Source organism: Acyrthosiphon pisum, chromosome A3 (genome assembly GCF_005508785.2).
Source record: "Acyrthosiphon pisum isolate AL4f chromosome A3, pea_aphid_22Mar2018_4r6ur, whole genome shotgun sequence".
In the NCBI taxonomy this organism is placed as follows: Eukaryota; Metazoa; Arthropoda; class Insecta; order Hemiptera; family Aphididae; genus Acyrthosiphon; species Acyrthosiphon pisum.
The window spans coordinates 1845264-1871107 of NC_042496.1; the positions used below are offsets into that span (position 1 = coordinate 1845264).

Below are 25844 nucleotides of genomic sequence, written 5' to 3' on the forward strand. Positions count from 1 at the left end.
TATATAAAGGCCCAATACTAACCCATACCCGACCCGCTAATGACAAGGGGGAGCAAATGAACCCCCAAATGACGCCACTGGGTACAGAGCCATATCGTAATTTTAATAGCTTATTAATGTACCTATATAATAATTAATAATATTATATTATAATATATTATTAATTATTATACTATTTGTATCATCAATAAACCAATTTATTTTAAGCTTATATTGTGATAGCTGATTATCATTGTTTTTAGGAACTTATACCTAACATAAATCGTACAGTCGTACAGATACCTTAATACCTGCCATTAGGTATTTAGGTACAATAAAAATAAACAATAATATAATATTACCCACTTAAATTTAAGACATTGATACTTCAATGTTGACACTTGACAGTTATGTGTTAACCATCGAGTAGCAATGCGGAGCTTAACGTAGGTATCTGGTATATACCTTCATACTGCACTGCTGTATAGGTACTGCAGTAACGAGGAACACAAAATATTTTATCTTATCATTTTGGTTACTAACATTTTATTTGATCATATTATTGTTATTAAATAGCAAATAAATAACAAATTTTGTTAAACCCAACTAAGGCATGAAAGATACAGGACTACAATAGGAGCTAGGTAAAACAGACACACGAATTAAGATACACCTATCTTAATTATACAATTAATTATATCTTAATTCGTGATCAGACATTATATATGCACAAACAAATTTAAAGAATGCAATATATTTTATGTTTTGCGCTTTTGCTTATGTACAGTAGTAAGTGTATATTCCTATATTAAAAATTGTTTTATTAAATAAATTAAAAATTAAAAAGAAAGGTAGGTATGATGCAGTGCCGTATACAATGGTGTGTTTGATAATAATATATATAGCAACTCTCTTTGGCACGTGTTAAATATAAATTATTTTGTAATTGTATAATTAAGACGTACCTATAATTTATGTTATTTTTTTCCATACATGTATGAATGTTTTGATTGGCTGACTGTCTTTAATAAATAATTTTTTATAACTTAAACAATATTTTAATTTATATATTTCTTTATGTTAATGGCAAAATAGATGCTACTCGTATATTAAATAATATCATATTTCGTATACCCAGGATTGAATCATGAACTATGCATGCATTTCAACTCAGTAATCGTTCAACAAATTACTTATGTAATGATCCTATACAGAGAATAATGTATCTCATTAATTCAGAAGTCAGAACCCAATCTTTTAAACTATAAGCCTTAGTGTATACCATAATATTATCATACATGAAAATCTTAGTTCTGGACTATAAGTTTGTTTTAATTTTTGTGTACATAACTCGTTGCTGTTGATAAATTATACATAATAAATTATATATGTTATCTCTAAGTAATAATTGAAATCTGTGAAATTGCCGTCAAGCGTTGATTTATAGAAAATAAATAATTATATACATATTATATTGGTGACATCTCCCTGAATCCTTCTCATCAAAAGCCTAAATAAGCCACTGAACTGATATGACGAAAATTGGTTTCAGCTGACTATTATATTTGTTATATATTATAAAACTGTACAAGTTTATTGAAGTATTGACTGTTCAGTGTTCACATATTGCGTTATCTGTTATTCTGATGAAATACAACAATATTTTATTAATTTGTAATAGGTATACGACGATTTAACGAAAAAAAAATATTCAAGTTTTAATATTTTAATTATTACGATGTAAATTAAACGTTATGCACATGTGTTGTTCAATTATACAATGAAGTATGAATTAAAATTAAATTATTTTTTTTTTAGCAGAGAAACTTGATATTTATCTCAAATTGTAACAATAGTACAACGCCTATATATATAGTAATAGTATATAATATACTATAATATATTAAAAATTATATATAGTAAAAATTTGAGAGGCTTGCTTACCAACAATTTCTTATAGCCTTCATAATTACTATAGTATAAAAAATTGTTTAAGTATCTATAGTATCAACGAATATCAAATATCAGGGCTAGTAAACTATTATGGTTACAAACTGTAAACAAAATTATTTATAATAAAAATGATTGACGAGAAAAACGCACACCCTTTTAAAACTAACACAACGTCCAACATATTATTATCCGTACCAGTGTGCCACTCAAATATTTCTAGTGATAAATATGTCAACTGTTTTTTTATAAGTGCCATTTACCAATAAAATCCGTCTATAGAAATATTCTCCTATGTTTACTTGTTTCAAAATTAAATTATTATAGCCTACCAAGTGCCGAGGGTACCACGTCAGTCATCACTGATGAGTTAGATTCGAATTCATTGTTAAATAATTGGATTCGCAAAACGATTCTGAGCGAAGACGGTTTGTCGACTGTCAGTCTATATTACTTGGTATATTTTAATATTTTATGATATATAAATTAAATATGTTATTAAAGAAGTGTATTTTACTATTATAGTAATACCGTAGACGTTTACGGTATATAGGCAATATCTTGCCTAAATCCTGAACTAAATTAAGTTGACATTTTTACCGAAAACTTTGTATTTGAAAATGTCTTCGAGTTTATAAAGTATAATAATTTATGTAAGTAAAAAGTTTTAAATCTCAGCAGGAAAAATATTTTTTAATTACAACAAAATAACTAAATTCGTTATTCTTTGTCTAATTATCTAATTTCATTCAAATTTTTATTTAGAAAAAACTGTGTTGATATATTTTTAGATTTTTTGTTTTCAGAGTAAATTGACTATGAGAAAATTCGTTTACATTTTCAAGCTTTCGCTTAAAAAATTGAAATTTTTATACATTTTTACCAACAAAATAATTCGGTAAATTTTTGTGATTTTGACGAATTTGTCACAATTTTAACTTCGTATTCAGTAGAATCCGCTTATTACTAGTTACTACGATTACATATATAATGATATGATATATATCAAATTCTGGATAAACCGGTTCCCAGTCATGTAATTGGTTGGTTTTATAACTCACGTGCAATAAGTTTTTGTCATCAGGATGTAACGAAGTTCGGATATAACAATTTGGTTTTCCAGGTCCTTTGAAAATTGTTATAAGCAGATTTTACCGTATTTGTTAAAAATTCGTGGCTGTGGATTTTTAATATTTTTAAAAAGCTATAATTACAGCTAATGAGTAACCTTGTACTCAATTTTCAAGCTTCTTGATCCAATAAAATTGTCATCAATAATTATTGAAAAACAATTTTTTTAAAGAAAAGGTCAAACGTCTATAAAAAAAAGAGTCAAAATAATTTGATAATTATAACATGCATAGAAAATGCTTTTAAAAACATTTCAAGTATCCACGTTAATATTAGTTTTTAAATTACGACAAAATAAGAAAATATAATCTTGTCAAAAACTAGTTTTGCGTACAAACTCTAGTTTTCCCGATTATTTTGAAAAGTAGATAGGTACAGGAAATTTTTAATTTTGATCTCCCATAAATAAGTGCCAGCTATATAGATTCACTTTTCACCAGAAAAGTGAATGAAATTGAAGATCCAAGCATATATTTTTTACCATAAATCGTGCATAAAATTAAATTAAAATAACAAAACAATGTATAAAAATCAATAAATTCATAGCTACTCTCAGAATCTAAAAGTCAAATTATCTAAATTGTATACAAATGTTTGTTTTAAAACCCTAAAAGTTGATACCTAGTTTTATATTACTCTGCTAATATAGATTCCTAAGGAATTTATTTCTATTAAACACTTTAAAATTCTTTAGGTCTTCATGAGACAATAATTGAGGATAATGATCATCTACGATCTACCATTGTATATAATATTGTATAGATGCCCTGCAATTATTACGCACAATATACGTATTGTTGTATAGAACAAATATTAAATGTGTTTTAATGTATAGATGATATCGTATCATCCTTCCACAATATACTACAATAATAAATATGCACCTATATTATATTTGTATGCTAGTATAATACAACAAAGCGTAAACACACAATTAAAATAAATAATAATTTTTTTTATTCAATGTTAATTTAATAACTTATTATATAGATCATTCGAGTATTAAAAAATGCCGAACAAATGCATAAATCTTACACGAGTAGGTATAATATAATATATTAAACACAATAAATATTTCAACTATGTACCAAAAAATAAATAAATAAAAATAATGAACTTGTTAATTTATATAGTTTAATAATTATTTAAAAACGAAAATGTCCATATAATATCTTAAACAGGAGAAAAATCGTTTTATCATCATATTGCTTTCAAAACTGTAACGCGTATTATAATAACAGAATAGAGTTTATGCCCAAAATGAGATTGTATATTGTTTTTGAAAGATATAATAATTAAGTTATACCTATGTAAATACGTAATAATACTGGTATTGTGGAATGATTATGACATGGCAGGAAGTTTAAAATGTTACGTTGGAATGCATGAGTATAGTTGCTGTTTATAAAATCTGAGGATATTGGGAAATTCGGCATCAGTTTTGTATGTAAATTTGGGCATGGAAGGTAATGGAAGATAAGACGAGCCACCTTTTACATGTGTCTTGTGTTTCCAAAATTGAGACCACTTTGATTTGCTCCCTTGTTGGATCCGTATTGCAGACTGATGATAGTTTGGCCCGCTTTGAGTTTGTCTTCGCTGAAGTTGCGAATGTTTTTCTCTGCTTCTTTCGGTCCAATACTTGGAGCACCGAATTGACCAGCCTATATAAAGTATACGTATTAATGTATTATGTAATTTTTATCTCAATAACTATAAATGTAAATGTTTTCAATAATAATCAATCAAAAACAATTCTCAACTATACCTTTCTACCCAATGACTGCAAGCAAATCACCACAGAGTTCAAGTTCTGACGTTCCCATAAATCCACAGATTGGAAGGTTTCTTGGGAAGGTACGCCGATGGATACAGCTACCGCCAAAAAGTTATTGATGTTTTCCATACACTTAAAAGCCATTGCGCTGGTGTTCACTTTCTTAACGGATCCAGGAATTAGAGTGTTTACCAATCTACGGGAAATGAAAAATATTATTTATTATAAATATTATTATAAGACTTCAGCGGAAACTATGTAAAAGGGGAAGTAATTATAAATAAACGCATGTTTTGTGTACAAGTTAGTTTATTATATAATTATATAATATAAGCAATATGAAAAAAGAGAGTGGAAATAGGTATGTATTTTATTTCTGGTCAATATTAAAGGTAAGCCGCTGTCTTAGGAACGTACAACATGACAAATTTTACGTTTAAAATAATACATTTTTCTCTGTAAATTATAAAATTTGAGTGAATAGACTTGTTATAAAATTTAAAGGTAAGATTATTATCTAGGGCATCTCAGAGGTTTTTATTGATATTTTTATTAGGAAGCAAATTATGATCTATTTTTGAAACTGTATATTTTTTGTACGTTTTAAAATGACCATAACTTACTACAAAATAATAATATCAATAAAATCCTCCGATGTGCCTTAGATAATGATATATGACCTTTAAATTTTATCATGCGTAAATACACTATGATTTTAAAAATAACAGTAAAATGGATTATTTTTAACGTAAAATTTGGTATGATGTACGTTTGTAAGACGGAGACGACAACACACGCGGACGTCCTCTTAATCATATTTTGGAACCAACATACCATATTCGGATTAGTAAAAATGTAGGTATAGTATAGGACATATGTGCACTACTATTTTATAATAATATCATTTCAATATTATATAATATGTAAGTAATACAATAGGACATGTTATATTGTATATAAAATTAATATAAATTAATGATTAATTGAAATAAAACGATATGAAAGTGACGAGAGATCTTATGAATAATTCAAGGATATATTTTATCAGTTCGAAAGTAATGTCTCATTTATTACGTAGAATATGACTCACTGGCACAATACTTGTCCGTCCTTAAGGACTTCAAAAAAGTTGTCTGGATCACCAGATGTGTTCAATGGCAAACCAGTGACGCTGCTCACCCACTCTAAACATTCTTGGGCTAGTTCTTCACTATATTTGCTGTTGATCTATAAAAAAAAATAATGTTTAGGTTATTTCCCGAGGCAATGAATAAGATAAAAAGCATATCTTAAATGTTAACATTTTTCCATTGTTCTCACGACTTACGCAGTACCGTGGTTATATTAAATTTTACAATTAACACGTTTTTTGTAATTCGCTGCTAGTAAATACTAAATACTGATGTAGATGGTAGGTACCAAGTAAAATGAAATTATGTTAAAATCTTTCAATGAGCTTGACCTTAAATTAATTTTATATTATTTAAATAAATATATATATATTATATAAGAGTAATAAAACCCGATAATGTTATTTATATGTATTTTACATACATTCATTATTTATTTCAAATACTATAAACGTTTTTTAATATGTTTACTAGCTATTTATTATAATTATAATTTGTTTAACCTTTTAACTTCTTATAATGACAATATAGGTACATTTTTAATTTTATATTTTAAAGCAGAATATTTTCTTGAGTATTTCGATGTGTACAAATTAAATTTCAAAAGAGTGTTTAGTTATAGGATTAGGTTGCATAAGGGTACATCAGTAAAATGTTGGTCCAATACTAAAATTCCACTCTTGAAAACTTTAAATGGTTACAAATTATACTCACAATTCTAATAACAAAGTATAAATTTAAAAAATTTTATTCAAAATATCTACGTAAAATTAATAATTTTCATTAATGTTTATAGTTTTCGAAATATTGAATGTCTTATGTTACAAAAACTATCCCGTATAAATAAGTAGAATAGTATAATATTATAATATAATGGTAAATAGTTCTGATTTAATATGTATTCACAGCCTATATAGACTACAGCCCATGGGATCTGCAGATATACAATTTTGAATTTATTATAAAACAATATCTGCTTCATATATTTTATTTATTTAAACATATCGTCAACTGTGGACTGACGGCAATTTCAATAATAACTGAAGTATCAAATAATATAATATAATCGTATGGAAATAACAATTAATGATAATATTTAATATATATTACAACACTGATAAATTATTGTGAAATTTGCATAAAATACATATATAACTGTTAAATGAATTCCTGATCTATTTCCTATTTCATTGCTGTAAACAAATACATTTAATAATACTGTTATTTAAACATATATGTTATAGTAATATTTATATTACAGTAAATTATAGAAAATCATATTACATTTTTTTTTGTTCGGTAGTATTTTCAGCGGACATATTTTCAACATGTATATTCATATGTATTATTGTAACTTTCTTTAAATAATTATTTAGATAATATTCGTATTTTGAAAATATTCAATTTAGCTATTTTGGATTTTCAATGATCCAAAAAACTGAGATTTGTGCGAATTTCAAATGAATAAACATACAAATAGTAAGAACAATAGCCAATAGGTATAATTCACAAAAAAATATTTTTTTAAAATTAATTTCCTATTATCTCACTATAGTTAACAGCTGAATAAATAAAACATTAATAATTCATTAAACAATTTAAACAATTAATACGTTTATCTATAAGTTATTGCTTGAAACATTTTTGTATAGTACTATAGTACTATTATGATTACATCGATATTAAGTATTTGTATTAATTCTTATTCCTTTTAACTCAGGCCAATGGAGAATAATAATTTATATTCAAGTGCCCAGTTCATTTCTCGAGAATGTGCCGAACGTGGAATAATTAGTTGCTGATGTCATCGCTAAAATCAGCCAACAACAAAAACTCGTTCCCACTGTTTATTTTTTAAATTTCTAGTCATCAAGATTCAAGAAGGAAGCACGTAAATCTTACGTATATTTATATGCGAAATCGTGAGTACACAATGTTTGATATATAATTCAAAACAGTTTAATACCTTTATTATTATCTACCATAACACATTAATATGATAAGATTAATCAATTAATACTACGCTACAATTTTAAAACATATAATGACTTTATGACTAATGAAGTAAATTTATTTTAACTTCAAGTTTAGTAGAAATAACTAACAAACTATTTTAAAATAATGAAAAATTATATACACTAAAGAATGAAGAGCCAAAGATGATAGTGTTTAAATAAATTGGCTTAAATAATTATAAATAATTTTAAACTTATTACCTACTTCTAATTATTCAGTATTAATTATTATATATAGGTAGTAGTGTAGTACCTATAGTCTATACACCTTTGTATTAATTTTAAGATTAGTCGTTGATAGGGTAGAAATTTGATAATATATAATTCCGTAATATTACCTACTGTTGTGAGGACTCAAACGCACTAGGAACAAAGATGACAATACATTTTCCATATATGATACGATTTAATTATTGACTATTATGCATAGTAATAACTAATAACTAATAAGTAATAACTATTTAAAAATCATACTCCTCATCTCCACTAGCTGCCCCAATTGTTTCTACAACCTGCCTAGTGCCTACTGACGGCTGTTGCCTCCATTTATTAAATCGTCTGACATTCATCAATATTCAAAACATTTTCTACTCTCAATGAGTGGGTGTTTCTGGGCTGGGGGGAGGGCTGGGAAGAGTGACCAAGCCAAGCAAATTTCTTAAAATAATTACTCCGCTTTGTAAGTAATTCTGCGTGTGTGTCGTGTGATAAACTGATAAACAATACTAATAATACCTCGAATAAAACACTATTTAGATATTAATTAGACGTTCAAGATTGTATGTGTGGGATTGAAATATTGCAATTTACAACAATATTAACTACGATAAGAAAAGTATAAATTCTATAAGTTTTCTTCTCCGGGTATTTCTCCCTTAATCTGACGTATTTAAATAATATTAGTATATGACCCATTGAGTATTGAATTGGTTGTTCTTACTTCACTTTTTATTTTTTCAATCTAACTTGGCATAAAGAGTATAAAACATGGACTTTCAATCTTAGTCCGTGGTATGAAATAAAAAAACTTGATGTAATATATTATCTACTATAGTTTTATAGTATGTTTACTATGTCTTTAGTATTTACATTTTAGTTATCAAGTATAGCGGATACTAATAGTTGAAAAACATAAGTCGAGACATAAGTAGACACCTAGACATTTTTGTGTTGCAATTCTTGAAAACACTCTTTCAAAAAAAAAACATTATTTTCCTTAATTTACCATTCTGGCCCTTATTCTGGCTTTATCATGTCTTATCATGGCTTTATCTAATCTTTTGTTTATTTATGTTTTCTATATTATAATACGTAACTCAATATTGTCATTTGTTGAGAATAATTTTTAAAATAATAATAATATATATATATAAAAAAAAAAACTATTTAGCAATATTTCAAGAGATATTATATAATAAACTAATAAGTAATAACTATTGGCATTAAATCGGATGTCATGCAGTTTAAAAATGAATGATAACAGTTTCCACTTCCATAAAAATAATAAGTTTCAAAGTTCGAGTACTTTTTAGTAGTGTTTTGTCCTGAATAATTATATAGATTAGTTTATTCAGAAAATTAAATTATTTAAAAAATAAAATACCTACAATCATTGATTATAAATACTTAGTATTTACAATCTATTTGGAAAATTATTTAAAAATTGAAAATTTCAGCTTATAATCTGTAGGTATACAAACATTTTTACACAGACAAGTTTTAAACATGGTTATTAACATAGTTTTATATCCTCATAAATCATCACTCATCACACGATTCCAGGCATTTAGTTTTCAAAAACCCATTGACCTATATATACAGCATATGATAGCGAGATAGCAATGCAAACGGACAACAACCAATCGACCCACATTGGCCATATACGGTATCTTATTTGAAAAAGCGACACGGCCATATATAGAAGAAATACAAAGATGAATCATCGATTGATACAGGAGGCCATCTGTTTGTACTATACATCTATCGGAATCAAGGATTTCGTCAAAAAAAAACCCTTCATCACGTATAATTGGTTATTACTATAATTTAACAATATTTAGCTAAATAAGGAATTGCACAAAGAACTAAATCGAACAGTTTAATTATGTGTATACTATTCAAAAAAATGATTTCCTAATTACAAAACTCGTCAACATAATTACCTTGCCACATGTTATAACTGTCACGTGTTCTAATTAATATAATAAACTTGTGCTTGTTCATTACAGATTATAATGAAGATGTTAGGTGAATCAAACACAAGTTAAATACTAAATATTAAATATCCAACTAAAACTACATAATACATCGATGTCTAGTCTCAACACTAAACAGTAACTCATGCTCAAGCTGAAATATACGTTGAAATGTTGAATTCATATATTTAAGTTATAATTAATATTTGCAATTATGCTACACCATCCGAAACATTGTTAAAAACTTAAAACTCCAGGTTAAAACAAATTCATTGCCACACTAATTTCAAAACAAAATAAATTATACGCTATGGATTATTCAGAGAGTTGTTAATAAAATGTATTTAATGATTATAATTATGGAACACATTTTAGTTATTCGGATGTAACAATATGTATTAATTATAGGATTATAGTTTGGAGGTATATCTAAAAAAAAAAAACAGTTGATAAAAAATTATTTTTCGCATAGAATGCTAAATGGTATGACGACGTACGCATGCGTCATGTTTCTAAACTGAATACAATCGTTTAGTGTTAACGAAAATTGCCCTACACGAACACGATTACAATTTGCAATACTTATACTTAAGTCTTAAATATTTAATCGACCGAGACAAAAACTACGATCATAATTTCATACATCATTATTATTATTATTTTTATATGTCTTTTGCGTTTATTATGCACAGACTAATTAGGTTCAACCACGACGATAGACGTAAGACGTGAGATGGCCGACAGGGTAATATGTAGAGATGTAAATTACGCCTACGCAATGACTTTTTAACTTTGGTATGTCGAGGAGTAATAGTTATTCGAAAAAGACGTTATCTTTGTGTTGGAAGGAAAAACCGGTTCGGTCTCTGCTACAAGCATAATATGTGTGAGTGTAGGTGCAGTGGAATTATCTGAAAAGACGTAATTTAACCGACATTTTATCGGCGAGGTATGCCAGTCGTCTATTAGAAGGTACATACTACAGTCTACCAATATTAGTATAATACTATAATATAATATTATATTGTACCTATAACCTATGTAATATTGATTCACAATAAATATTAAATAATATCGGATATTTAAAAAAAACCGTATTTATATAGCGTAATATTACTAATCTGTATTCTTGGTATATTGTCGGAGCTTATATAAAAAGAAAATATCGTGATTCAACGCGAGTGAATAAGAATAATATACCAATAGGTACGTGTGTAATATATAATGACTGATAAGTTATAACAATAATAAGTAATAACTTATAACGAATGCGAATAGTTTTGGAACCGTAATTTGCTATTTTTTTTATAGTTCCAATGTAAGCAGTGTATAATCCGGTATAATATGTGCAATCTCGCGATTCAACGCTCCGTTAAAAATATTTTGCAATTTTATGTTCGTTTTGTGAACATAGATTTCTTGTCAGATATCGCTAGTTGTAAATCACACTACAAAATACATGTTGAGCGAGTAGAATCGATTAACTTATCGACAATCGTGAATCGTCATACAGGAATTTTAGTCTCATCGAATTTATATTCGTCACCACACCACAACAACACTGGCGCGTGTACCTAATTTACTGATTAGTAATTAATAATTATATAAGTATTTTGAAATAACGTAATTTTTGAATTGCTTATACTAAATATATTATATAAGGTTATGTATAGTGTTATGTGTTTTATTACATTACGTGTGGGCTTTACGAAAGTTTAATACCTAGACGCCTCTTAGTATATAAAAATAATGTGGTTAGAATTCAGAATCGATCGAAAAACGAGAGTAAAAAGTTTTGTTTTCATACTATACTAAATGGAGTAATGAACGATGCGAAATAATTCATTTAATTGGATTCAGTTCGATTATCGGGTTACAGCAATGTTTACGGGTTGCGAGTTCACGACAAACAATGCGTAATGTAAAAACAACATTACTAAATACGTATATCATATATAATATGTCTACACTTATTTAATTCGATATAGTGTTTATGTTGTATCATACTATATTATTCGTGGAATACTTTTTTTTTTTCGTCATCATGTTAAAAACATGCAACGGCCTATAAAATAATAATAAAATATAGTGCATACGCAAGCCAATTTACCCACAGCATGTAAACAAATTTAATTAATTGGATTTGCCCGGAACGAGCGTGGACTTCGAGTCCTGGGTGCGTTTGACCTATATATCATGTAACTTTTTTTTGTGCACAACCCACAGGCACCGGAGAGGAGGAAAGGGGGAGACGTTGTGTGACCTGCTCTTGCCACTATGGCCCAACAATAATATTCATTATCAAATGATCCGCCTTGGATGCCACGATATAATATTATTATTATTTGTACATAATATTTTATATCTATCTACATCGCACCGATGAATTTGGAACCTTGGGATTCGGTATTGGTTGAAAAACAAAAAATTCGTCATACCGTTGCGCGTTCTTTTGTTACACTGTTGAAATAAAACTTGACTACCTACCAACCTTGGTTGCGATTTACAATAATAGATTTTGTTGGTAAAATAACGATCAATTGCATATGCAGCAGTGGGGTTCCGGTGAGACACGATGTCCTGTAGTAATTTCTACGGTGTATAAAATGATCTGTATTGGCGTATTGTACTGCACGTCTGCACCAGAGCTGCAGAGAGGTTATAATGCAACAATGCATACGCGTATAGAAATTCGAATTGTCCAATGCGATAGAATTGTCTAAAAGGCTAAATCGACACTATAGGGTATCTGAACTCTGCAGGACGCTTTTAGACCGAGGCCAACATTGAACATTGCCATTAACCATGTACTTATAAATGCTATCTCTAATCAACATAAATCATCTGTACGGAATACGTGTTTGCGAATATGTTTTACACGAAAATCGCAACTGGCGCCGACTCGAAAGTTATAGTACCCCACGTCTTGCATGTTAAACTATTCAAACGGTGGTTACAGTACGGTTAATTATTATGTATTACCATCAAACACCATAATAATATAATATAATAATATTATTACGTGTACATTTAATAGTAATTGACGGCACATGTCGGAATCAAACAGGTGTATTAGATGCACAGAGGTTACACTATAATGAACGTACCTATATTATAATAATAACATAGCAGCTGCACATTATACCTTACACTTTATATAAGGTCTCGTAGAGTATTAGGTACTCTATGTAAGGTCGACACCCCTCAATATCGTGATTAAACGCTCCATGCACCGTCGACACGGAATTAATTTCATGTACAGTCGTGTGTTCTTCTGCACGCAGAGCGTACGCAAATCGTAGTAAAATATTATAATAATTTCCGACAAGTGCAAGTGCACTGCCGATATTGATAATTAGAAAATACGTATGCCAAAATAATGAGAGTTGGTGATTACTCACTTTGCGTTGCGCTTCGGCGGCGAAACCAGACTTGGTGGCCCTGTTGTTTGCCATTTTCGACTGAGAGTTCTATAGGATTATCGGAATGTGGAACTGGGCGAAACGGACGTCGGCGACGACGAGTGTTTCGGTTATTATGCACGCCCGCGATCGACGGTTATTAATAGTATTATGTGCTGTGATCGGTGACGATTGACGGGTACGACCGGAGCTGCGGCGGACGACGTTCGTACAAGACTGGTCTAAGATAACGACTGATTGGGTGACGGGCGTCGGCGACGGGTTGTCGAGTGTGAACCGGACTGTTCCGTACGGTTTTATTACGTTCGCCGCGAGCCGAACCTTACCGACGACGACGACGACGGCGACGACTATGACTACGGCGGCGGCGACACATCCCGCAGCAGCCGCTCGCACGACCATAACCATAGTATTATTCAATATTGTTATTATATTTTATTTATTTATTATATTTGTTGCGTCTTATTGACTGCAGTCTCCAATATTTTCACCATACACCTTGTACAGTATAGTTGTACCCTTGTTTATGCGATGTCGGCGCACTACATTTTGTTTTCTCTCTCTCTGACCCGATTTCAACAAGGAAAATTAGAGTTGAACTGGACCAATTTTGTGCTTTAGTTTATGTAAGACTATAAGAGTGAATTTACCTTGGTATTGTTTAAGTTATGAGGTTCAGAACATAATGTTTGTTAAGTTGGTTTTTTTACGATATTTCAATTTTTCCGCGATAAGTTTACAGACATTTTTCAAAATTTCAAGTTTATACCACTACGAGAAGAGCACCAAAAAACATTGCATTTTTTTAATTACACATTTTTTTTAACCCCCATACATAAGACGTAATAATGTCAACTACCATTACCTTAGCCACATAATAAAGAATCCAAATTTATGCTATTGTAAAAAAGTAGCTGAGAAGAAAAAAAATTAAAGTAATTAATTTATTACGATTATAATAATAAATAATTACAATAATAATACTGATTTTGGTGATTTGAATGAACTATGTTTGCCAACAAGTTTTGTTTTTTTTCTTTTTGACGCGTGTCATTAGATAAACACGCTCATTTATTAACTTATTCATTAGATTATCAATTTAAGTGTATAAAAAGATAGTCATATGAAAAAATTATTTAGTTCTTGTAAATTAAACCTATACCAATTATTTTAATTAAAAGTATTAATGCATATTGCACTAAAGTTTAGAGGACCATTGTTAAGATTTAAGAAACTAGCTAACCAAAATGAATGATTTGAGTATCAACATTTTCAGAAAAAAAGTTTTACATTAAAAAATATAGTGATTACCATTTGAAAAAATAAAGTTAATTTACTTATTACTTTATTAGTACACCTGCGTGTTTAAACATTTTGAAATTGTTATGAAAATATTGCATGTTAAAAATAAAGAAACACGGCTTTTTTCGTTTTTTTTCGAAATTCCATATCATCAATCTATAATCGTTAAAAAAATCCAGCGTACAATGATATAAGAAACACCCCGTATATATTATACCATGCAGTAAACTAGGATACATTTATATATTAGCTATATAAATAATTTGAGTAACTCTTGTCTCCTTCACAGGCTACAGCTTTTGCCTTTTGGAGACAAACCATTTCACTTATATATTGTAAATTTAAATTTATTATTTTTTGAAATAATCATAAATTTATTAATAAATGTCTATTTGTCTATAAATATATATAATTTTATACCGTACATACACATATATAGCCATATAGCCATATAGGTAGCTATATAATTTTTACTAAGCTCGCGGTGTCTGGTAAACGGTAATAAAATTATACGTTTCCCCGAGCTTGTATCGATGTGACGCCTTCTACGATGGTCGACTATGCGAATAATTGCGATCTCATCGTTCTATTCTCGCGTTATTACTTATCATATATAGCTGGCGTACGTGCCAAGGATTAATCGTTATTGTTGAATTTGTTTATTACGATTACTATTAAAATACGCGCCACGCCGCCACGTCAATATAAATATTAAATAGTACTTATGACTTATTGCATATTTCCAATTTACATATCATACGTACATGCATAATTCATATGTCGTGTGTACAGGTTCCAGCAAGATCTATAATAGTTTGAACAGGAACTTTATTTAGATCTCGGGTTCTACTGCAGGTTCTAGACTCCGCCACCATGGCATCAACCGTGATGACTACATATTTTTATCCTGTTCACATTATTATACTCGAACCTACGGTTTTTCGATTTACAAATAATATGTACACTCTCGGTTCCATATTTGTATTCCTCGAATCCCGATCAAGTTGGACGATTCACCGAGGTTTAGCTGCTACTTAGGTATATATTTGAAATTTGAATCCAAACATATATAATATCAAGTATACCAACAACCAACTATATAACCAGCTTGAGCCCACTATGTATATTACAACCAGAAACGTCTGTCCGTCTATATTATGTGCTCGCGTCCATCATAAAAAAGTTACTCCCACTGATGAGTCCCACTGTTTAACCGTTTCGTTTCACCTCATAAAAATCATTACAATATTCTGTGGCACCGCCGCCCTCTTTTCAGCAACGATCTCACGATACCGTTTCACGAGAAACCTCCGCATCTAAACATAATACATAATATTTGTTATATGGTATTATTAATTATTTCATTCACTGTGTTTTATTATAAATTAAACTCGACTTTCGTGTGTCACGTGTATCGTATTGTACTCGGGTGTGATATGTGTATTGCGTATGCTAGTGGCATTTTATAAATAGACATATAGCGTATACTATAGTATAAATATTACATAAGACATTTATTATTTATATTCGTTTATACGCCGCAACAAAGTAGAAATACTGAAGAGTGCGTATACAAATTACGAATGAATACCTATACATTAATAAAACCTAATGTAATAGCTACCTATATATTTTAAAACTTTATTATATAGGTGTATATAGGATGTGCGTTACCGTGTAGTATAAGTGTAGGTAATAGGTATACTGCAGTCTCCATATGATGGTATACGGTGCATAGTATAGGTACTATAGAGTATAGATATGTACTTATAGTTATGTTATGTAAATACCTATATAGTGTGAAAGGTTTTGGAAATATTTTTTTTAGATAATTTGTAGTCATTACAAATCAACATTTTTTGTGATTATATTTTTTTAAGTTTTTTACTTTTTTTAATGACAGCATACGTTAAAATTAATATTCCGAGGCACAATTTTTTTCTGAGAGTTTCAATGTATGCAAATCGAATTTTAAATGAGTTATAAATAGGTTATATTTAAAGTTTTGACGAGCACAGAGTATACCTATAAAGGACCGACATTTTGCAGGTACCACAAATCACTATACCTAAATACATGCTCATAAAGATAAAAATAAAATGTTGTATTGTCATGACTTCTAATTATCTCAAATAAAAGATATTTCTAAAAACGTTAACAATAACTTTTCGAGAATATTAGTGTTCGTTGTGTTTACTTTTAAAAGAGTCACCCTGTATCTATAGTACCTACCTATAAGGCTATAACACATATACACACAATATCACTCGCACACAAAAACGGATTAGGCGAGGTTATTATTTACACAGCGTTTGAATAAACGTTTTTATTTTTTACAATAGTATATATATATAGATATTATGACACATTATGCAAAGTATTATTTGGTGTCATTCGAGGCACTTTTTAGTTTTTATTTCCATATAGTGTTACTTTACTGTCCACTAGGTTTTATATTTTTTTTTTTGTAAAAATAAAATAATTTAAGTAGACGACTTCCATTCTATGAACTTTGAGTTTGATGACAAATAAACATACGAGAAATACATTATACTGACAATAATAATTATGAATCCATGTTCAATCCATATACAGGTAGTTTTATTTGAATTATTGGATACTTGTTGACTATTGTAATAATATGAAACGTGAGTGACGTCTGACGATTGTTTTTTTTATAAAAGTTTGAAAAGATATTTAAGTATATTTTTTTAAATGAATTCGGATTAAGTTTTGTGGCCTTGGAAAAGAAATCCTATTGTAGTATTATTTATTAGTATTCTGTTTAAAATATTTCATTAGCGTATTATTTAAAATAATGGGAATTAGGTATACCAATAGCCAATAGGTACTATACTTAGTACTTACATTCATAAATAATGTGTCTTTGTATAGGTACCTTTAATCAGTGATTAATCACACGTTGTTTTAAACATATTTTCCACACTTAAAATCACACTAAGAAAATTATAAAGTCCGTTCTAAATAAATGTTTAATATTTTCAGTGTCCTTGAAGTTCTGGCTATTATGGCGTCTTTAATTTTCGAACCAAAAATGGGCATAATAAGTTGCAATCAATAAATTATAAATGTATATATTATATATTATATGTGTATAACACTGAATTATATGTTTCACTTTGTTCTTTGACTTTGTAATATTGTCTACTGCTGAAAATGACTTTAAAGTTTAATTTGTAAAATAAAATAATGTTTAGCAGGTAAGAAAAAAATCCGATATAAATATATATCCGAATACATTTATGCCCAAACCCATATAATATCTTAAATTTTAATATATAGGTAGTTTATTTTTCATGGGTCAACTATATATTAACCATATAATATGTAAATATATTCACATTACAAAGGAATTTAATTGAATTGGAAATGTCAATATAAGATTACGACTTAGTATTTACAGTAGTAATTTTATACCCAGCTGATGCCACTGTTATAGCCTATAATAAGTAAGTAGCTAGCCGTTAATACGCTAAACTTATAGCCTATATATAGGTATTTATATCAACCGTGTAATATATATTATACTAGTATTATATTATTGTAATAGCTTTATATATATAATTATACAGTGTTATAGGATACAAATATAATTTATACGGATACGTCCTTTTATATTATATAAAATAATATATATAAAGTGATTATTTTAACGGCGAACGTTTGTTTTTTACAAAACTTCAAGTTTGTATATTCATTTATAAATTAACATTTTGATTATGTGTGATTATGAAATCCAAACCTTAAGGTGGAAATACGGGACGGGTTGGCTTTTTACCTAAGGACGATTATATTTTTAAATCTACTTTCAAAAAATCAAAATGGCCTGTACATTAAAGTAGAAGTAGGTATATGCCCAGGATTAAAATTTAAGATAATAGGCCCGGTTAAAAATATGACTTCTGAACAATTTTGCCTTTTGATTCTTAGAATCTATTGGTTTTACAACAGTTTGTGTTAAAAAAAATAAATGTTTGTGTCTGTAATCATCTTTAAAGCAGTAAAAATACTTACATTTTTAACCTGGTCGTTTCTGCCGTTTCTGGTAATTGGATCTGGTTGGTGCTTGTTTAAAGAGGGTGTAGGGGAGGTCAATAATTCTAATAACTTTAAAAAAAATTACACAAAAACGAATAAATAACAAATATTGACTCAAACCCAATTTTAAAGAAAGTTTATTTTAGTTATTTTGTTGTGATAAAAAATAATCAATCGTAGAAATGTGCGTGAAGTTAGCCCCCCGACATCGTCTGATAGACTCCGGACCAATTCCAATATTTTGTAACTATTTGTAACACACTTTACAGAATTTGTAACTCTTTCCGTTGCGTGCCATCAACATTTTTTTGATGGGGGGCCAACTTCACGTAGCCCCCAGACATTGTTACAATATTTTCACCAAATAATTTTTAGTAATATTTTCAAGATATGATATAATTTTCAAACATTATAATGTTGACTTTTTTTGTACTTTAAAAAGACATTTTTATTTTTATAGAATTTTTAGTTTTTTTTTTTTAAAAATAATCTATGTTTAACAATATGTTTGTTTGTAGTTTTTTTTTGGTTCTGTTACCTATTTGGCTCTTTGTATAGTATAACATCATCGAATTACGTTAATACGAATGCATGATTATCAAATAATAACGAGTTTTAATCCATAAGTTTCTCCTATTCAGCAGCGAACATTGGAGACAGCATGATTGTGACTTTATCTCTCCAGATGATGGCAGAATCCGAGCGGACCCGAGAAACATAATATTTTCTGTCGTGTCAAATATGAATTGAGGATGAACAATTCCGTAGACGGTAATAAATCTGATACTTTTCCACAATCACATACCTACCAGAAACCAGTTTGGTATTTGTCTATTGTCTTTAATATCTCTGCAGGATGAGGCGTGTCACACGATTCAAAATCATTGAGAGAAATTTCGGTCCTTCAAACAGAAGTGTGGTCACTACCCGCTGGTCAAGCCGTCAAGGTTATAAAAGTTGTTCTTGTAAAAGAACATGTGATACTATTATACTAATATAAGTTTAATAGCCAATATAGGTGTAAGTATGTAACTGTGTAAGTATATAAATAATCCAATGTTGCATTTTGTGCCATACAAAATATCATGAAAGTATAAGTGCATGTAACGTGTACAATTTAATAATACTTTGTTTTCTATCAAAAATATTTTTGTGCATATTTTTTTATTATGTTTTCGAGTACCTACCTAGGTACATTTAATAAAAACCATAAATTTAATATAATTAAAATTAATTTAGTTCTATATAGGTATATTGACCATTAAAGATTAAACGTGATATTCTCTGACATTCCGACATGGTCATGATTAGGGTTAGGGACTTCATGCCCTTAAAAACCTTAAAATATGCATGCATTTATGCCCTAAAGAATCAAAAAATATGCTTTTAAAATATGCATTTAAAAAAAATTATATTTATAATACATTATAATTATTTAAATAAAAAAATGTAAACTAAATTTTTAGACAAATTATAATTTGTTATAACCAATTATACAAAAACTGTTTAGCAAAAAATTATGTAAATTATTTATTCAGGCAAAACCCTAACCTAGCTAAAATCCTGCGTACGCTACTGATGATCCTTATTCATTAGTTTATGTGGCTTATCCAGTGTTAGATTTAGATACTATTACAGTATTACCTACACCAAGGCCCAAATGTATTGTTATAATACCTATATAAATATATCAATATCAATATATCATTAGACAATTCATAACTGTATCGTATAATATCGTTTATAATAATAATCTTTATCAACGGAAATTTAATTCCAATTAACATTATTTTTTTTTAATATATACCTAATATAATACAAAATGTACATTATCCGAATGCTATCCCGTAACATAGTACCTAGTACCTACATCACACATTTATATATGTATACTGTATAGCCATGTAAGTTAGGTACCCTAACCTAACGTAACCTAACCTTTAGGTACCTACTATTGTCGAAGGTTGCAATATATATTACAACAAGTTTTAAACTTTATACTTAATATTATTAATTAGTTATACACTTGATATCAGATATGTGTATTGTACTATTGTTTAATAAACCTTATTAATTCTTGTGTGGAAATATTATTTTCAGTTTAATTACAAGTCTGTCTGTCTGTCTGTCTGTCTGTCTGTCTGTCTGTCTGTATGTATGTCTGTCTGATTATGATAGGTAAGAAATGAAACAATTATATTAATTAGACATTGTAATAAAACTTAAAATGTAGCTACCTGCAATAGGTATTAACTGTATTCAAAAATAATTAATCTACAAGAATTACAAAATATAATTAGGTAATAATTAATGATAATAATTAAATATTAAAAACTGAATTAAACGATATTTTATTATAAAATTGTATAGATAAAAAATTAAGCTAATTTTGAAAATTTATATTACACCTTTTTATTATTCAAATACACATATAATTTTAAAAACACCAATCCACTTTCAGTTTATGATTTATAAATTATAATTTATAATAGTTTCCTATATACGGCTATATATGACTTTTTATATGGCGCCAATTAGTATAATTCAATTTCTATAAACATTTTTAAAATAACCCCATCGCATTTTTAACCACACCTCTTGATACTGTCCTAAAAGTATGTATGAAATGAGAATGAATTTATGATGTCAAAAACGGGATACGTTTGGGAATTTACGTATTTGTACAACGGAAGCTGTATGGAAATTTACCTTTTTGACCTTTGGGAAAAACGGTAGCCAAATGGGCTATAACTACAAAAATTACTACTGAACAAATTATTTAATGTTTGAAAAGTATGACGATATATAAAATAGTAGGTATAGAACGGCCATAGGTGAATTGCGGCCCGACATGTCATGAACGTGTTGGAGATCAGTGAATTGCAACCCGGGAAATTTATTTATTTTGTGCCGGCAGTATCGGCAGTATCTATCTAAGTTATTATTTAAAAATTTTTTTGGTTTGCCATTTTTGGATTCTGACAACGTCATTGATTGTTTCACGGATGACTTTTTAGCATTACTGCTCGTTAAAGATGATCGGGTTGTACAATTTACCTGTTTCAAATTTGTATCTATAATTTTATTGATATGTTAGTAGAAATTCTAAAATAGCTAATCAGAAACGTATATCAAATGTAGAAGCAATGGAATAAAAACGAAAAAAATATGTGAAAAAGAAGCATTTATAGGATGACAGATGACAAAGCTAGCACAAAAAGAAATAGAGCAGTTTGATTTCGTTAAATCATTAAGTTTTAAGTTTTTGCTCAACCAATAATCTAAAAAAATTAATTTTACCATGGCTTAAATATACAAGGTTATTGCAATAGTACCCCCACTATATAATTTTATCACGTTAAGGAATTAAAATGGCAGCGTAAGGGGTCGATATATACTGGCTATAATGATATTATATGCTATAATACGGCCCATACCATAGAAAAAAAATTAATGGTCCATACCCTTACGCTGCCATTTTATTTTTGCTTGATAACATAACCTTGTGTATTTAAGCCATGCATTTTACCATTCATTTTGCCATTTTTACATAAATGATAATAAAAAAAAAAAAAAGTTTGGGAAACGACTCAGCTAACCCCCTCGTGGTGTCTTCTGGGTAACGCTGATAGGCTGATATGAAGTGATAAATAAAATGTGGCCGCAACTCGTACGTCTGTTTCATAAACACGGGCCGCAATTCGTACTTAATTTAGGGATCGGGCCGCAACTCACCAACACCGTATAGAACAGTAGCGGATCCGGAAGTCACCTAAGGGTTGCATCAAAATACCACACACTTTTGATTTCGACAACTTATAGTGGTTGGAAACCGCACACTATTTGTAGCGCTAAATAACGGATAAGATAATAAGATACTAATATACTATACACAATAACTATGCTAACACGTTTTAAGTCTTAAGTCACCACTCGTTATTAGTCGGTCTTGTGTATACCTATATAGTGGATTAAAATTGAAGTCCCATAAATACATATTTTAAATATTGTCCGTCCAATAGAAAAACAAAAACATATTAATAGATACATAATAGTAATATTTTTGATTTTAAATGAAATTTTATTTACTACTTTTTTTTTATGAGCACTTGTTTAACTTTTTAATTTTTTTTTAAATTTTAATGTATACATTTTTTTTGTTTGAATAAATAATAAATAATAAATTTTAATATACATTTACATTATAAATTATTATAATAAAGACCTTTTTGGAGCCAAAATCATAAGTGTGCGGTTTTTGGATACAACAATTTTAAAAAGTGTGCGGTTTTAGGAGTCAATGCACCCAAGAGGGAGGTGAATTTTCAAAATGAAATTACCTTTTTGTTTAGCCAAATATTATAATAATAAATAACGTTAAAAAGACAGTCCAAGGGGGGGGGGGGCGCCTTGTATCCGCCACTCGTAAGAAATAAAGAATAACAAAATATAATGATAAGGTTTTAATGCTGAAATTTATTTTATCAATGTTTTAATTCAGTTTGAAGTAAATACTAATACAATAGATCATCGCACATAAAAAACAATAACTATTTTTAATATAACACATTCTATGACCTACATTTTACGATTTATTTTTGAACCATTGTCCATTGATGGTAAGTTTTTATCCGATATAGTTTCAATGAAACAAAATACTTGATTTTATGGCAAGTAGTCGTTTTATACTTTTATGCAATTATCTGTAATATACAAACAACTTTTTTTTGTGTACTAATAAGGTTAGCAATCTTGTGTATAATTATATTTAATTCAGAGTGCTTTAATAAAACATATATTACGTCGTATCCTGCGTGGATCCGACAAATGCGACGTAAAACTAAACAGTTACGCTGTGTCCTACGCACTGCACCGGCGAATCCGACAATTTCTATTGTAATCATGCTGTTCTGTCGCATCGGTCACATCCTATTGCGACTGAACAGCATGATCAGAATTCAGAATAGAAATCGTTGGACTCGCTGGAATTACTTAGGACCCGACGACGGCATTATAGTTAATTTAAATTTAATAGGTACCTAATTTAAGTTTTAATATACTATGAATTTCGAACTTTCGAAGCATTGGCAAAAAATAAAAATGGATAAAGCTCGCTCTAATTATCAATTATAGTTAAATAGTCAATACAAATTATGTTGTTATTACTTTATTTAAATGAATATTGTGCCTAAAATATATTATATGTAATTTTTACACACGATTTTTTTATTTTACCCACTCCTCTCAAAAAAATATTAATTAATTGAAATACCTATCAGTAATATGTACTCAATACATATTTTATATAATAATTTATATTGTAGGTAGGTACTTATAGATTATATTTATTATAATAAATAATATCCTACCGAAGCATTGAATAATTTAATAAAATAATAACGGTAAACTGCTTTAAAAAATGCATTTTATATAAACTTAAATAAAAATAAGTAAAACTTTTAATTGGTATGTAGGTACATATATGTTTAAAATAGTAAAACACACATACCTATTAATAATATTCTTATCAATATAACCTAACCTATATACCTAACCTAACCTATATACATCATGAGTCATGACCATATTTTCAATTATAATACAATTACACATCAAAAAAATAATAATAGGAAAATATAACAAAAATCAAGTTTTTATAACCCTTTAGTCAACAAAAAAAAAATTGGAACCAAAATTGTTTGTCACACACTATACGCGTATGGCGTATTATACTACTAAAATATACTACATTATAAGACAGTTGTTAATTTATTTAAATCCAACAATATAAAATATTTGTTTGTGGGCAATCGTGTGGTTTTTTCAGGTATAAAGGTAAAAAGTGCGCAATTATGTTACGCCCTTTGGCAATTGCATACCTATTATTATTGCGCCAACAATGTACATATTATAATATTTTAATAATAATAATTAAATATTTAAATGCGTATAGATAAAATATATTATCATGAATTACGAACAACTAAATATGATATCTCAAATACCGAACACGTCTAATTAATTGATATAATTGATATTGTTGATATAAAGTCATATTGCTAATATGACTTTATATCATAAGTCAATATTGCTAAATATGTAACTAAATAAGTGCACGGGGGGGGGGGGGGCAGCAATCTCCCTATAAATACACAACCGCCAACTGCAGATACCCGCGGACGGCGAATACAGCTTAGAGTACAAAGTACAAACGATAGGAAAATATTTACGATAATATCAAAATTGGAATTTCCAACGGACACAGTGGCGGTTTTGATAAAACATCAAGGGGGGGGGCTATTTTAAATTTTTTTGGTTCCTCCCACCATAATTACATATATCAAATAAAAAAAACAAATTGTTTATGGTCCTATAATAATTAATTAACATATAACTTTCATATTTTATATCATTATTTAAATAGTTTGGTTTTATTGGAATCTTTATAAAGTACCAGCCTCTGAATTATACTTACCCTTAACAGTTTAACCATGTACATAATATTATATAAAATATAGTAAAAATTCCATAGATTTGGCTATATAATCTAAACAGAAACATGAGTAATAAATGTATAACTGAAGTAATAGATTTAAAGCAATTAAAGCATATTTTAGTGAAATTTTAATTAAAAAGAGGACATGCAAATAATGCCAAACTAGTTATAAAAAAAATTGTTGTATGTAAAAAACACTATATTTAATTCAATATTATTAATTTTAAAGCAAAGCAAATGAATTAAATAATAAAATCTATATTTCTATTTTGTATTTTGTGATAACGCATATTGTTATCAATTAAAAAAAAAAATTAAAAAAAAGTTATTGTGAAAATAGTATAACATACATAACATAACAGTTGGCTCAAAAAAAATCCAAGGGGGG

At 28.6% G+C, this 25844-nt stretch overlaps 1 protein-coding gene and 1 long non-coding RNA gene across 3 annotated transcripts; one reads left to right on the forward strand and one right to left on the reverse strand.

Moving 5' to 3' along the window:
* Positions 1-3933: 3933 nt before the first annotated feature.
* LOC100162420 (calponin-like) lies at positions 3934-13872 on the reverse strand. The gene is made up of 4 exons (NM_001204938.1): positions 13579-13872; positions 5928-6064; positions 4829-5033; positions 3934-4724 (listed from the first exon to the last, which is right to left on the reverse strand). Exons 1-4 carry the CDS (start codon positions 13630-13632, stop codon positions 4554-4556), a joined length of 567 nt encoding a protein of 188 aa, NP_001191867.1. The 5' UTR covers positions 13633-13872; the 3' UTR covers positions 3934-4553.
* Positions 7671-20355, forward strand: LOC115034512. 2 transcript variants are annotated; one of them, XR_003839871.1, is made up of 4 exons: positions 7671-7889; positions 17908-18371; positions 19602-19731; positions 19816-20355. It is a non-coding gene; the product is annotated as an uncharacterized LOC115034512 (long non-coding RNA). The 2 variants fall into 2 exon arrangements; XR_003839872.1 differs by lacking the exon at positions 7671-7889 and adding an exon at positions 16780-17496.
* Positions 20356-25844: the final 5489 nt, after the last annotated feature.

Excerpts from the sequence above, each read along its gene's own strand:
- LOC100162420 (NM_001204938.1), bottom strand. The coding sequence starts at position 13,632 with ATGGCAAACAACAGGGCCACCAAGTCTGGTTTCGCCGCCGAAGCGCAA. Across the intron at positions 5,034-5,927 it reads GACGGACAAGTATTGTGCCA|ATTGGTAAACACTCTAATTC; the intron begins GTGAGTCATATT and ends CATTTCCCGTAG. Across the intron at positions 4,725-4,828 it reads TGCAGTCATTGGGTAGAAAG|GCTGGTCAATTCGGTGCTCC; the intron begins GTATAGTTGAGA and ends TACTTTATATAG.